The sequence below is a fragment of the Bos indicus genome, chromosome 29 (assembly GCF_029378745.1).
Source record: "Bos indicus isolate NIAB-ARS_2022 breed Sahiwal x Tharparkar chromosome 29, NIAB-ARS_B.indTharparkar_mat_pri_1.0, whole genome shotgun sequence".
NCBI classification, from domain to species: Eukaryota; Metazoa; Chordata; class Mammalia; order Artiodactyla; family Bovidae; genus Bos; species Bos indicus.
The window spans coordinates 8705984-8721813 of record NC_091788.1 but is presented as its reverse complement, the minus strand read 5'-3'; the positions used below and the strand labels follow the sequence as shown (position 1 = coordinate 8721813).

The 15830-nt window shown below is 37.9% G+C and overlaps 1 protein-coding gene across 2 annotated transcripts in view; it reads left to right on the top strand.

Moving 5' to 3' along the window:
* The window catches only part of TMEM135 (transmembrane protein 135), a 327021-nt gene that overhangs the window by 159338 nt on the left and 151853 nt on the right, over positions 1-15830 (top strand). Inside the window, exon 5 of one of the 2 annotated variants that reach the window (XM_070782657.1) lies at positions 13105-13170. The exons of the other annotated variant lie outside the window; for it this stretch is intronic. Coding sequence (XP_070638758.1) covers positions 13105-13170 — 66 coding nt within the window. The remainder of the gene's footprint in view (positions 1-13104; positions 13171-15830) is intronic. 2 annotated transcript variants of the gene reach the window in all.

Here is a 15830-nt window from a genome sequence, read left to right as displayed (position 1 = left end):
TGGCCACCTCATGTGAAGAGTTGACTCATTGGAAAAGACTCTGATGCTGGGAGGGATTGGGGGCAGGAGGAGAAGGGGACAACAGAGGATGAGATTGCTGGATGGCGTCACCGACTCAATGGATGTGAGTTTGAGTGAATTCCGGGAGTTGGTGATGGACAGGGAGGCCTGGAGTGCTGCGATTCATGGGGTCGCAAAGAGTGAGGGACTAAGCTGAACTGAAAGGTTAATGACATTGAACATCTTTTTGTTGACTTTTTGTCCATTCAAATATGTGTGTGTTGTGTGTTTATGAGTGTATATGTGCATACACAGTATTTACACGCATATATGCATGCATACTGGAGAAGGCAATGGCACCCCACTCCAGTATTCTTGCTTGGAAAATTGCATGGACGGAGGAGCCTGGTAGGCTGCAGTCCATGGGGTCGCTAAGAGTCGCACACGACTGAGCGACTTCACTTTCACATTTCACTTTTGTGCATTGGAGAAAGAAATGGCAACGCACTCCAGAGTTCTTGCCTGGAGAATCCCAGGGACGGGGGAGCCTGGTGGGCTGCCGTCTATGGGGTCGCACAGAGTCGGACATGACTGAAGTGACTTAGCTTAGCTAGCTTATGCATGCATACATATATATGAATATACTATAGGCTGTGTCTACATATGTTTTTCCTTTGGATGAAATGCGTGTTGAAATATTTTGTTCATTTTAATTTTTTTTATATGTCTTATTTTTTAGTTGTAGGAATTATTTATATATTCTAAATGCAAGTACTTGTCAGATGTGTTTTTAGACATAGTTTCTGTGAATCTGTGGCTTGCTTTTTCATTTTCTCAATTGAGTCTTTGAATGAGCACAAGCCCTTTAATTTTTATAAGGCACATTTTTATCAATGTATAGTTATCTGATGCTGTGTAACAGATCACTGAAAATGTAGTCACTAAACATAATGGTGTTTACTTTATATGAATCTGCAGTTTGGAGAAGGAAATGGCAACCCACTCCAGTGTTCTTGCCTGGAGAATCCCAGGGACAGGGGAGCCTGATGGGCTGCCATCTATGGGGTCGCACAGAGTCGGACATGACTGAAGCGACTTAGCAGCAGCAGCAGTTTGGGAAGAGCTTAAACAGAATAGCCCGTGACTGTTTTACTTGATGTTGGCCGGTCCAGCGTGAAAGCTGAAGGCTGGAATCATCTGATGATTCACTTACACGAATGTACCTTGGCTAGGAGTAGTTGAATAGCTGTGTGTTGCGCCGGTCAGAATGGCCATCATCAAAAAGTCTACAACAATACATGCTGGAGAGAGTGTGGAGAAAAGGGAACCCTCTTACACTGTTGGTAGGAATTTAAACTGATACTGCCACTATGAAGAACAATGTGGAGATTCTTTAAAAAACTGGGAATAGAACTGCCATATGACCCAGCAATCCCACTGCTGGGCATACACACTGAGGAAACCAGAATTGAAAGAGATACATGTACCCCAATGTTCATTGCAACATTATTTAAAATAGCTAGGACATGGAAGCAACCTAATGTCCATTGGCAGATGAATGGATAATGAAGTTGTGGTACATATACACAATGGAATATTATTCCACTATAAGGGAACGCATTTGAGTCAGTCCTAATGAGGTGGAGGGCTTCTCTGATAGCTCAGTTGGTAAAGAATCTGCCTGCAATGTAGGAGACCCTGGTTCGATTCCTGGGTTGGGAAGATCTGCTGGAGAAGGGATAGGCTACCCGCTCCAGTATTCTTGGGCTTCCCTTGTGGCTCAGCTGGTAAAGAGTCTGTCTGCAATGTGGGAGACCTGGGTTTGACCCCTGGATTGGGAGGATCCCCTGGAGAAGGGAAAGGCTACCTACTTCAGTATTCTGGCCTGAGAATTCCATGGACTATAGCCCATGGGGTTGCAAAGAGTCAGACACAACTGAGCGACTTTCACTTCACTAATGAGGTGGATGAAACTGGAGCCTATTATACAGAGTGAAGTAAGTCAGAAAGAGAAAGACAAATACTGTATATTAACTCATATGTATGGAATTTAGAAAGACAGTAATGATGGTCCTATATACAGGGCAATAAAGGAGACACAGATGTAAAGAATAGACTTTTGGACTCAGTGAGAGAAGACGAGGGTGGGATGATTTGAGAGAATAGCACTGAAACATGTATATTACCATATGCAAAATAGATGACCAGTGCAGAATCGATGCATGAAGCAGGGCACTCAGAGCCAGTACTCTGGGACAATCCAGAGGGATAGGGTGGAGAGGGAGGTGAGAGAGGCGTACAGGATGGGGGGACACGTGTTCTTGTGGCTGTTTCATGTTGATGTATGGCAGAAGCCTTCACAATATTGTAATTATCATCCAATTAAAATAGATTCATTAATTTAAAAAGATAGCTGTGTGTTGGAATAGCTGAAGCATCTCCCTCTATTTTTACATAGGTCTTCTAGCATGGTGAAGAACTATCTAAAAACTATGTAAATACTATCTTTTCAAGGTAGTTGGATTTCTTACATTGTAGCTCAGGGCTCCAAAGGCTCTTGTGCAAAGTGAGAACACCAGGGAAAAACTATTTTGCCCAATTATGATTTAGCCCTGAAAATCAGCATCATTTCTGCCTCATTATGTATAAATTACAGTTACGTAGGTAGTTTCAAAGGTCCCAGGCCCAAGGGCAGGGAATATGTAACATGTGGAGGAGAGTCAGTGTCACATTTAAAGAAGTACATCTGAGATAGGATATAAATTAGTGTGGCCATCTTTGGACTGTATCTACCATAATGAATTTCTTCTTTAATGTTTTTGACTTATGGAGGAGAGTCAGTGTCACATTTAAAGAAGTACATCTGAGATAGGATATAAATTAGTGTGGCCATCTTTGGACAGTATCTGCCATAATGAATTTCTTCTTTAATGTTTTACTCTCCTCCCCTCCTTGTATCATATCTTTGCCCAAATCAAATTATAAAGTGTTTCTTTCTAGTGTTTTTTTTTTTTTTGTAGAAGTTTTATGCTTTGAATGCCAGCATTTAAATCTGTGTTCCATTTTTAAGTTCATTTTTGTGCATGGAGTGAGGTGTGGGTCAATGTTTATATATTTCAGTTTAGAAATTCAGTTGTTAAAGCTTTGTTGGTATAAAAGACTACTCTGTTCCTGTGTACCTTGATACTTTTGTAGAAAATCAATTGAGTATACAGTGTGGGTTTCTTTCTAGGATTATTTCTCTTCAGCCTGTAGAAATTTCTTCAGTATTTCCTTTAAAGCAGTTCTGTTGGTGACAGATTCTTAGTCTCTTTTGCATGAGAATGTCTTTATTTTGGCTCCATTCCAAAACCATATTTTTGCTGGATATAGGATTCTGGGCTTATAGTTCAAAACCTTTAAAAATATTTTTTCTTCTTTTATGATTTCTGATGGCAAAACCATAATCATTTTAATTATTCCACTATATAATATGTATTTTTTTGGTCTACTTTCAAGATCCTTTCTTTCTATTTGGATTTCATTATTTTTGTTTATGATATGTCCAGGTATGGATTTCTTTGTGCATATCTTACTTGAGATTCATTGGGCTTTTTAAATCTGTAAATGTTTGTCTCTTATCAAGTTTTGGAAGTTATTAGCTATCTTTTTTTAATCAATCTGTTTTTCCTCTTTCTAGGTCTCTGATGTCCATGTGTAGAGTCATCTCTTGTGTTTTTGGAAGAGGGTATTTGCTATGACCAGTGTATTCTCTTGGCAAAACTGTGTTAGCTTTTGCCATGCTTCATTTTGTACTCCAAGGCCAAATTTGCCTGTTACTCAGTTATCTCTTGACTTCCTACTTTTGCATTCCAGTCCCCTATAATGAAAAGGACATCTTTTTTGGGTGTTAGTTCTAAAAGGTCTTCTGGTCTTCATAGAACCGTTCAACTTCAGCTTCTTTAGCATTACTGGTCGGGGCATAGGCTTGGATTACTGTGATATTGAATGGTTTGCCATAGAAACGAACAGAGATCATTCTGTCGTTTTTGAGATCGCATCCAAGTACTGCATTTCGGACTCTTTTGTTGACTATGAAGACTACTCCATTTCTTCTAAGGGATTCTTGCCTAGAGTAGTAGATATAATGGTCATCTGAGTTAAATTCACCCATTCCAGTCCATTTTAATTCGCTGATTCCTAAAATGTCGATGTTCACTTCAAGAGAAGACTATACATGGATATCACCAGATGGTCAATACCAAAGCAGACTGATTATAGTCTCTGCAGCCAAAGATGGAGAAGCTCTATACAGTCAGCAAAAACAGGACCTGAGCTGACTGTGGCTCAGATCATGAAATCCTTTATTGCAAAACTCAGACTTAAATTGAAGAAAGTAGGGAAAACCACTAGACCATTCAGGTATGACCTAAATCAAATCCCTTACGATTATACAGTGGAAGTGACGAATAGATTCAAGGGATTAGATCTGACAGAGTGCCTGAAGAACTATGGGGGAGGTTTGTGACATTGTGCAGGAGGCAGTGATCAAGACCATCCCCAAGAAAAAGAAATGCAAAGAGGCAAAATGGTTGTCTGAGGGGACCTTACAAACAGCTCTGAATAGAAGAGAAGCTAAAAGCAAAGGAGAAAAAGAAAGATATACCTATTTCAATGCAGAGTTCCTAAGAATAACAAGGAGAGATAAGAAAGCCTTCCTCAGTGATCAGTGCAAAGAAATAGAGGAAAACAATAGAATGGGAAAAACTAGAGATCTCTTCAAGAAAATTAAAGATACCAAGGGAACATTTCATGCAAAGATGGGAAGAACAAAGGACAGAAATGGTATGTACCTAACAGAAACAGAAGATATTAAGAAGAGGTGGTGAGAATACACAGAACTGTACAAAAAAGATCTTCATGACCCAGATAACCATGATGGTGTGATCACTGACCTAGAGCCAGACATCACCTAGAGCGAAGTCAAGTGGGCCTTAGGAAGCATCACTACGAACAAAGCTAGTGGAGGTGATGGAATTCCAGTTGAGCTATTTCAAATCCTAAAAGATGATGCTGTGAAAGTACTGCACTCAGTATGCCAGCAAATTTGGAAAACTCAGCAGTGACCACAGGACTAGAAAAGGTCAGTTTTCATTATAATCCCCAAAAAAGTCAATGCCAAACAATGTTCAAAGTACCGCACAACTGAACACACGCTAGCAAGGTAATGCTCAAAATTCTCCAAGCCAGGCTTCAACAATACATGAACTGTGAACTTCCAAATGATCAAGCTGGATTTAGAAAAGGCAGAGGAACCAGAGATCAAATCGCCAACATCTGTTGGATCATCAAAAAAGCAAGAGTTCCAGAAAAACATCTATTTCTGCTTTATTGACTATGCTAAAGCCTTTGACTGTGTGGATCACCACAAAGTGTGGAAAATTCTGAAAGAGATGGGAATACCAGACCACCTGACCTGCCCCCTGAGAAATCTGTATGCAGGTCAAGAAGCAACAGTTAGAACTGGACATGGAATAACAGACTGGTTCCAAATTGGGAAAGGAGTATGTCAAGGCTGTATATTGTCACCCTGCTTATTGAACTTACATGCAGAGTACAATCATGAGAAATGCTGGGCTGGAGGAAGCACAAGCTGGAATCAAGATTGCCAGGAGAAATATCAATAACCTCAGATATGCAGATGACACCACCCTTATGGTAGAAAGTAAAGAAGAACTGAAGAACCTCTTGATGAAAGTGAAAGAGGAGAGTGAAAAAGTGGGCTTAAAACTCAACATTCAGAAAACTAGGATCATGGCATCTGGTCCCATCACTTCATGGCAAATAGATGGGGAAACAATGGAAATAGTGAGAGAGTTTATTTTTTGGGCTCCAAAATCACTGCAAATGGTGACTGCAGCTATGAAATTAAATGACCTTGTTCCTTGGAAGAAAAGCTATGACCAACCTAGAGAGCGTATTAAAAAGCAGAGACATTACTTTGCCGACAAAGGTCCATGTAGTCAAAGGTATGGTTGTACCAGGAGTCATGTATGGATGTGAGAGTTGAGCTATAGAGAAAGCTGAGCACTGAAGAATTGATGCTTTTGAACTGTGGTGTTGGAGAAGACTCTTGAGAGTCTATTGGACTGCAAGGAGATCCAAGCAGTCCATCCTAAAGGAAATCAGTCTTGAATATTCATTGGAAGCACTGATGGATGCCAAAGCTGAAACTCCAGTACTTTGCCATGTTATGCGAAGAACTGACTCATTCGAAAATACCCTGATGCTGGGAAAGATTGAAGGAGAGAGGAGAAGGGTACAACAGAGGATGAGGCAGTTGGATGACGTCACCAACTCAATGGACGTAAGTTTGAGTAAACTCCTGGAGTTGGTGATGGACAGCAAAACTTGGCCTGCTGTAGTCCATGGGGTTGCAAAGAGTTGGACACGACTGAGTGACTGAACTGAACTGAACTGAGGTCTTGATACCAGAAATAGTACATCTTTGGTTATTCTCCTGGAAGTGTGTGGGCTCTGCTCAGTTTTTGTTTTCAATCTTTTCTTTTTGTTCTGTAGAATGGATTATTTTTATCTGTTTATCATCAAGTTCACTGATTCTTTCCTCTTTCATCTTCATTCTGCTCTTGAGTTCCCATCTACTAAATTTATTTCAGATATTTTATTTTTCAGTTCCAATAATTCCATTTATTTTCAATTTCCGTTTCTCTGCTGAGAACTTCTCTTTCCATCCATTTCAAGTGTGTTTAACCTTACCTCATGAAACACGGTTATTATAGCTTCTTTCCTAGTCCTTTCTGGTAATTTCAGCATCTGATTGTTTTTGAGAAGGGGTCAAGATTTTTGTATTTTGCAGGTTGAGTAATTTTGGATTGCTTCTGGGTATTTTGAATATAATGCTGTGAGATTCTGGGTTGTGTTAAAATGCTCTAGAGAGTGATAATTTTTTAAACATTTATTTTTATTTTATTTTTTAATATAAATTTATTTTTTAATTGGAGGCTAATTACTTTACAATATTGTATTGGTTTTGCCATACATTTACATGAATCCGCCATGCGTGTACATGTGTTCCCCATCCTGAGTCCCCCTCCCCATCCCATCCCTCTGGATCATCCCAGTGCCCCAGCCCCGAGCACTCTGTATCATACATCGAACCTGGACTGACGCTTCGTTTCACATATGATAATATACCTGTTTCAATGCCATTTTTATTTTTATTTATTTGTTAATCATTATTTTTTACTTTGGTAGTTAGCAGTCACCTGTTAGATTTAGACTGCAAGTTCTGTCTCATCTCCAGTGGGCAGGAGTTCCAATGTTAGTTGCTTTGTTAGTTAGTTCCAATATTAGTTCTTGTGCTGCTTTGTGGCTGTCCTGGCTCTGTGCCCCTCATGGGCTGTGCGAAGAATTGGGTGGTAGTTTTAATTGTAGTTTTCCCCTCAAAGCCTTTGCTTTGCTACTTAGGTCTGTTCCATGCATCAGCTGATGGGGAGTGAGCTCTGTATTTTTGCTACTTCAAACACAGATTTGATTAAGGGATTCCCTTTTGTAGCTCTTCTTTCTGGGATTACCTCTTTAGTTTCTGCTTCACTGGGTCTCCTCTTCATGGTCCTCTGGCCAGAAAGACAGATTGCTCTCAGAGCTCTAGCTGTCTGCTCTGCTGTCTCAGCTGCACTCACTGACCAGGGTCTGCTGTTGGGAGAAAATGAATAGAAAAAAAGAGTGGAAAAAAAAAATAGTGAGGATTCTTCCTCTCTTCTTTGGACTACAAGTGTCCCCTTTCCATAAGCCTTGCCTAGAAAAACAGAGTTGATTTTGTAGCTTTAACTACCTGCACTGGTGCTGCTTCATCGTATAATTGGGACCTGTCCTTGGGGGCAGAGTCAAGAGGAAAAAAGAAGATACCTCCTGTCCACCCCTGCCCCTGCCCCACCAAGCTAGAAATTAATTCCCTACACATTCTCTGCTTGACTCGAGCCCCTCTTCCCTATTTCCTGGCTAGACAGACAGAGTTCCTGTCAGAGCTTTTGCTCCCTGGACTGTAGCTGCTGCAGTGCAAGGGCCCTGAGGTTATGAACTGTAATTTGTGAGCCAGAAAGCGGTGGGCTGTAGGCAGCTGCCTGGAGGGAAGAGTATGAGAAAGGTTTGGGGACTTCATAAAGGTCTTGGTTGCTAAGCTAATGCCTTTGTGTATTTTGAAGGTATATGACTAGATTTTTGTCATGCTGTGATTCTTTAGTTAGGAGCAGATAGCTAATAGGGCTTCCCTCATAGCTCAGTTGGTAAAGAATCTGCCTGCAATGCAGGAGACCCCCGTTCAATGCCTGATAGGGAAGATTCACTGGAGAAGGGATAGACTACCCACTCCAGTATTCTTGGGCTTCCGTTGTAGCTTATTGAGGAATCTGTATGCAGGTCAGGAAGCAACAGTTAGAACTGGACATGGAACAACAGACTGGTTCCAAATCGGGAAAGGAGTACATCAAGGCTATGTATTGTCACCCTGCTTATTGAACTTTCATGCAGAGTATATCATGTGAAATGCCAGACTGGATGAAGCACAAGCTGGAATCAGGATTGCCAGGAGAAATATCAATAACCTCAGATATGCAGATGACACTGCCCTTACGGCAGAAAGTGAAGAAGAACTAAAGAGCTTCTTGATGAAAGTGAAAGAGGAGAGTGAAAAAGTTGGCTTAAAGCTCAACATTCAGAAAACTAAGATCATGGCACCCGGTCCCATCACTTCATGGCAAATAGATGGGTCAACCAGTGGAACTAGTGGCTGACTTTATTTTTGGGGGCTCCAAAATCACTGTAGATGGTGATTGCAGCCATGAAATTAGAAGATTCTTGGTCCTTGAAAGGATAGTTATGACCAGCCTAGACAGCATATTAAAAAGCAGAGACATTACTTTGCCAATAAAGGTCCATCTAGTCAAAGTTCTGGTTTTTCCAGTAGTCATGTATGGATGTGAGAGTTGAGCTATAGAGAAAGCTGAGCACTGAAGAATTGATGCTTTTGAACTGTGGTGTTGGATAAGACTCTTGAGAGTCCATCGGACTGCAAGGAGATCCAGCCAGTCAATCCTAAAGGAAATCAGTCCTGGATATTCAATGGAAGGACTGATGCTCAAGCTGAAACTCCAGTACTTTGGCTGCCTGATGCAAAGAACTGACTTATTGGAAAAGACCCTGATGCTGGGAAAGATTGAAGGCAGGGGGAGAATGGGACGACAAAGGATGAGAGGTTGGATGGCATCATCAACTCAATGGACATGAGTTTGGGTGGACTCTGGGAGTTGGTGGTAGACAGGGAGGCCTGGGGTGCTGTGGTCCATGGGGTCGCAAAGAGTTGGACATGACTGAGCTTCTGAACTGAACTGAACTGAGATAACTAATGCTCAGTTTTCCTATTTTTCACTTTATATTTTTATCATCATAAAGAAGGAAAGCAGCTGGTGCTTAAAAGCTTCAGTATTTAAATCTCTTTTTCTTCTGTAGCCAGGATAAACAGCTGGGGAATGACTATTGCATATTATTTCTTTTGCTAAATTAATCTTTTTGAAATAATGTAAGTTTTCTTTATTTCCTGTTGTCTTGTCAAGAATGTTAGTATAAATAAATAGCCATATGGCATAATGTGCTAATTGTGGTTTACTGTTTTATACAGTACATTTTTAATTCCCATCTGATGTAGTTTTTAGTTGTATTTTTAACTGTAAATTATGACCACTTTTTAAGGCAGAATTGGAATTTTGTATTTCCTTTAGGATATTAATAGTAATAAAATCACCTATTGAACACTTATAATTTTCCTTGAGTTCCATACTGTTGTTATCCTGATTTTGTTAATCATGAAGTTGCACTCAAAGAAATAAATTGCTTGTTTGTATCACACATCTTACAAATAGCAAAGCTAGATTTTGAACTGAACAGCCTGTTTCTAAAACCTGCTTTCTTAATCTTTATGTTATGTTTTTTTTTTTAAGGCCCTGGAAATACATAAAAATGAGTGTTTTATCAAACATCTTTTCATTTCACGAAGTCCTAAAGTAGACCCTGGATTCACTATTTTACCTTTATGTAGCTCTTTACTGAGCTTTTCACATACATTAACATAACCACTAACCAACACAGGAAAACAGGCTGATATTGGCTGTCACCTTTTTATAGAGGTCTTATTTACTATCTTGGCAACCTGTCTGCAGCTTACCAAGATAGTAAATACTGGGAATAAGATAACTAGAATTCTAGTTGCTTGACTAATAGGAAGTAAATATAGGAAATAAATATATGCTAAATACAGCTTTTGTATTTATATGTATAAACTGCACATTAATTTAACCATTGAAGTCTTTCTATAATATGATGATTTTCAAAGCGAAGCCTATTAAGTATATATTTCTTGTTAAGATGACTTACTTTGTGTTGATAAAATGAATTAAAATGCATTGGACTATAAGAACATGAGTCTTTGTTGAATTTTGATTATTTTCACATTGGGAGCCATTCAGTGTAGTATTGCTTGTCCTATAATATTTTACACTGTTCCAAAATTCTGTTTTAAATCTAGTTTATCTTCTAGTGTATAAAAATTGTTACTTTTACTTTTCCCTTTTTCCTTTTACTGTTAGCAAATGGTATATGTGCATGACAGAATATTAGAAAAGATCCTTCTGGATCTTTCTTTGGCTTGTGCACGTGCACACACATGCACACACACACATACACACGTATACCCACATACCCAAACACAAGGATCCATTCTTCAACTTTGCATTTCTTCCGTCTAGATTTCATGTCCCTGTGTTGCTTTATCCAACACGTTTCCTAAAAGCAGTCTCTTTTGCAAACCTATTTTTAACGGAGAGCCTATAGATGTTTTTTCTCTCTGCCACTGACAAATGTTTAATGAATGTTTTTAGTATTAATCATTTTAATTAATTTTAGTATTAATCAAAACTCGAAGAGAGGGAAATTTCAATGAAGAATTTGTTAGTGGTAAATTTACAGGTGCTGAGAATTAGCCCTGTATCTCATTGTTTCGGACACTTGTTAGTCATTGTTTGGGTACAAGTAAATTAAACGCAGTCTCTTTAGTAGAGGTCAAAAGAATGTTGTCCACTCCAGTGCTTTCCTATAGAATCAAAGGAAGTTGAGCTGAATTGACAGAGAGCTATCAGAATGAGACGTTCTTAACAATGTTGGTGGGAAGAGCTCAGGAAATAAATCAATTTAGTTGGAAACAAAAGATTGAATTTAGTGTTCTTTCTCTATTGGAGAAAGTGCAAAAGGATAATTAAATCTTCAAACTGCCTCAGGTTTGTGAGTCACAAAAGAGTAAAGAAGTTTGATGTGGTTTAGGGGAGAAGTTGTGTATTTTATCCCAAGTGCTTGCTGCCTCTGCCTTTCTCCTTTTGCTTCTCAAATATATACAGTAACTAACCTGACCTGGATGAGGCCTGTTAATCACATCACTAGATTAAATAAGGTTTTCAAAAGAAACAGGAAGATGGAAGATGTAATTTAGTGTACATATGATTAAGAATGGAAAAAAATTACAATGTACTATTGGTAAATTTTTTCTTTTAATAAAAATGTCTGTAAATCTTTCAACATCTAGTTGTGTATGCGTTTGTAAAAATCTCTCATAGCAAAGTCATTCATTTATCGCTTGTTTTTTGTTTGTGTGTATGGATAACCCTTCTTCCTCCCTATTAGTGGCCTATTTTAATTCTCTCTGAGTTATGGATTGAAATTATGTTCATGTTGTGCTGAATTCACAAATTTAGTAGTGTTTGTCCAGTTCTCCCAGTACCATTTGCTAAAAAGACTGTCCTTTCTCCATTGAATGGTCTCAGTACTTTTCTTGAACATCATTAGACTGTTTATAAAGTTTGTTTTCAGTTTCTCGCTTCTATTTCATTGGCCTATACATATCTGTATGATTACTGTAGCTTTAAAGTAAGTTTTGAAATCGGAAGGTGTGAGTCCTCCAGCTTTGCTCCTCTTTTTCAAAATTATTTTGGCTGTTGGGGTCTTTGGGGTTGCATGTGAATTTTAGGATGGATTTTTGTATTTATGTAAAGAAATCATTGGAATTTTGATAGGAATAACATTGACTCTATAGGTCATTTTGTATAGTATTGATATCTTAACAATATTATGTCTTTTAATTGATGAACACAGGTTGTCTTTCCATTTATTTATATTTTTAGCTCTCTGGGCAGTGTTTTTTAGTTTTCAGTGAATAAGTCTTCTGCTTCTTTGGTTAAATTTATTCCTATGTCTTTAAAAATTTTTTTGATACTGTTATAAACAAATTCTTAGTTTCCTTTTAGGAGTGTTCATTGTTAGTGTATAGAAAGCATTGTCTTTTCAGATGCTATTTAATACACGACATCACAGAATTACTTAGTTTTCTGTCAGTATTTCAGTACTAATCTAGTGATTTGGACTGGTGTTTGTATACCAATCAGAATAAATGGTAATTTCTGAATTGAATTCAAGTTCTAAGTTTTTATTTAATCTTTGTTAACCAAACTAAGTTTTATAGTTATTTAAGTGTTTTAATTTGAAACTATAGATGTGAAATGATAATAGCAGATCAAAATAACCTTTGAAACATTGCAGTTTGAGCTTTTTATAACATTAAAATATTCTCAAAATGATTTTTTTATTTGGAGAAGGCAATGGCACTCCACTCCAGTACTCTTGCCTGGAAAATCCCATGGATGGAGGGGCTTGGTGGGCTGCAGTCCATGGGGTCGCTAGGAGTCGGACACAACTGAGCGACTTAACTTTCACTTTTCACTTTCATGCATTGGAGAAGGAAATGGCAACCCACTCCAGCGTTCTTGCCTGGAGAATCCCAGGGACGGGGGAGCCTAGTGGGGTGCCATCTATGGGGTCGCACAGAGTCGGACACGACTGAAGTGACTTAGCAGCAGCATAAAGCTTATTATACCTTATTCATGCTTCTTTAGAAGTTCCTGAAAAATGTAATATTGAGTGTTTTGCATTTTGGTGTTGAAATGTACAGCTGAACACAGATTAAAGATGATATATCTTTGCTTTTTTTTTCTTTTAAATTCACAGGCCACAGAAACACTATTTAGAATGGGTGTAGCAAGAGGAGTCATCACAACATTAAGAAATGGAGAAGTAAGATGAGAATTTTTATATACTTATTAGTTCTTAATTCATAGTGTTTTTTAAATTAATATAACAAATTGAAAATATCTGAAGTACATAATACTGAGTGAATCTGACCTACAAATCGATTTCAGTTAAGTCATATTAGAACCTAGTCTTGAGTTGAATATAAATTGCTGAACCTTTTAATCTTTGGTTACCAATTGTTTTTACTCTTAAAAGAAAATGACATTTAATAATAACTTCTTCAAATGCGTATATATTTATTGAAAATAGCCCCATACTTCTTTCTTTCTGTTTTATATTCTACAATCGTGATACTTCTTTCTTAACATAAAATAATTTGAAATGTTAGTATTTATCGCAGAAGGAGGGTACAGGGGGGGAGAGAAATGGAGTTTAGTCTGTCCTTTCTTGTAGTTGAGGCTCAACCAAGAGTCTAAGTTTAGATTTTTCTAAATGCTCCTACCAATTCTTAAAAAAATCTAGTACCTGAAATAAATTGTCATTACCAAATTATTACTGGTTCCATTACCACTCTGTCTGCTTTTTCTTTATTCACTTCCTTACTAAGATATCTTTAGGTTGAGGTTGAATATAATGTCACATTGCCATGTTCCCTTTTGTATTCTACTAGCAAATACTTATGGATAAAATATGGTGCTTTCTTTTTATTCTGGAATTAAGTTCTATGTAATTTAATGTAATATATGTAATTTGACACCTTAAACATTTAATAGTGGAAGTGAGTAAATATCTAAGGAGTTAACTGGAACTATTATTGTGTGATATAAAATTTATCAGTCAGTAGATATATCAGTGTGTTAGGTGAAAATGTACAGTCATTTGGAAACTATATGCCTTTAAATGTTTAATTGTATGTATATTGGCAAATTACTTTGGTATTGATTTGTAATACATACTTTGTCTATGAAAAATACTTAATTCATCTCTTTGTATTCTCAACAAACTAAAGTCTGTGTTGCCATTTTGAGAGAAAAACATATTGCATTAATAAAGTTGGGCATATTTATCTGCCTAAAATTTGTCAGTATAAATTTTAGGTTTTAGTAATTACTATGATTCTTTTAATGGGAGTTATCAGTGATCTTTTGAACTTTATCTTTATAAAAAGTTTGGGAAAGTAAATATATGTAAGAGAGTTTTATAAGTATTCTTCTGAGCATATCAACACATATTACACATGTATATATTTTACTTTATGGAGAGGAAGTAGTTAAATCAGCTTGCTTCTGATTCATTCCTCCCCCAGTTACTGAAGATTGTAACTGAAGATTGTAAGAGTAATACCTGGTTAACAGGTAATAATTAGGACAAAATTTTTAAGCCCTCTCTTGGACATTTTTTCTTGCATTTTAAGATCTCTGAAAATGGAATATGTCTTCTAATCAGTGACACCTCATAGTCACCATTTACTATTTTTCACATCTTAACACCTCTAAAATTAAGTCTATGATATTTTAGAATTGATAAAATATGATAATATTCTGTAGATTAAAAAAATACAGAGTGATGCATAGTGAGTATTCAGTAAATGGTAGCTGGGATAGGCTACAAATTAGTTTTAAATATTTAACTTTGGGAAGTAAACAATTAAGACAAAGGAAAACAAAGAAATTATTGAATATGTGTATATGCAAGTGGCATAGATATTTTTGGACATGGTAGGCTAAGTGCTACGAGAATAGATGATGTAATGTGGTTCTTGCCTCTAGGGGAGCTTACTCTCTGGTGGGGGAAACAGTGGCATCAATACATGGGAAAAAACCTGAAAAAGAGTAGAAGTGTTTAGTTAAGGTTGAGTCTGGAAGTAACTAGAGTCCGAGTCCAGATTCCACTTGCATGCAAACCTAGTCACTTGAGTTGCGTCTGACTTTTTACAACCCTATGGACTGTAGCCTGCCAGGCTCCTCTGTCCATGGGCATTCTCCAGGCAAGAATACTGGAGTGGATTGCCATGCCCTCCTCCAGGGGATCTTCCCGCCAGGGATAGAACCAATGTCTCTTATGTCTCCTGCATTGGCAGGCAAGTTCTTTATCACTTGCGCCATCTGGGACTGTGCTAAATTTTAGTGTCTGGTCAATAATAGAGAATTACTTTGGAGGTAGGAGATAAACTAAAAGTTTTTGGTCTACTTAAAGCAGAAGCTGCTGCTGCTAAGTCACTTCAGTTGTGTCCGACTCTGTGTGACCCCATAGACAGCAGCCCACCAGGCTCCCCCGTCCCTGGGATTCTCCAGGCAAGAACACTGGAGTGGGTTGCCATTTCTTTCTCCAATGCATAAAAGTGAAAAGTCAAAATGAAGTCGCTCAGTCGTGTCCGACTCTTCGTGACTCCATGGACTGCAGCCCACCAGGCTCCTCCATCCATGGGATTTTCCAGGCAAGAGTACTGGAGTGGGGTACCATTTACCATGTATATATTATTAGAAAACTTATGGCATGCTAAGGGAGGAGGTTAGTAAGGAGCTTACTTGTTCTAGGGTAGTTGGAAAATTGTTTTAGCTCATTACTGTGAAAATATTTGTTGAGTAGGGATTAATAAGTAACTTCATGACAATGATATCAGGTAGGAGGAATAAAGACTGGTGTATCAAAATTACAAAGATAGTAATCTTTAAATAAATTTGTGATTTGAATGCTTGATG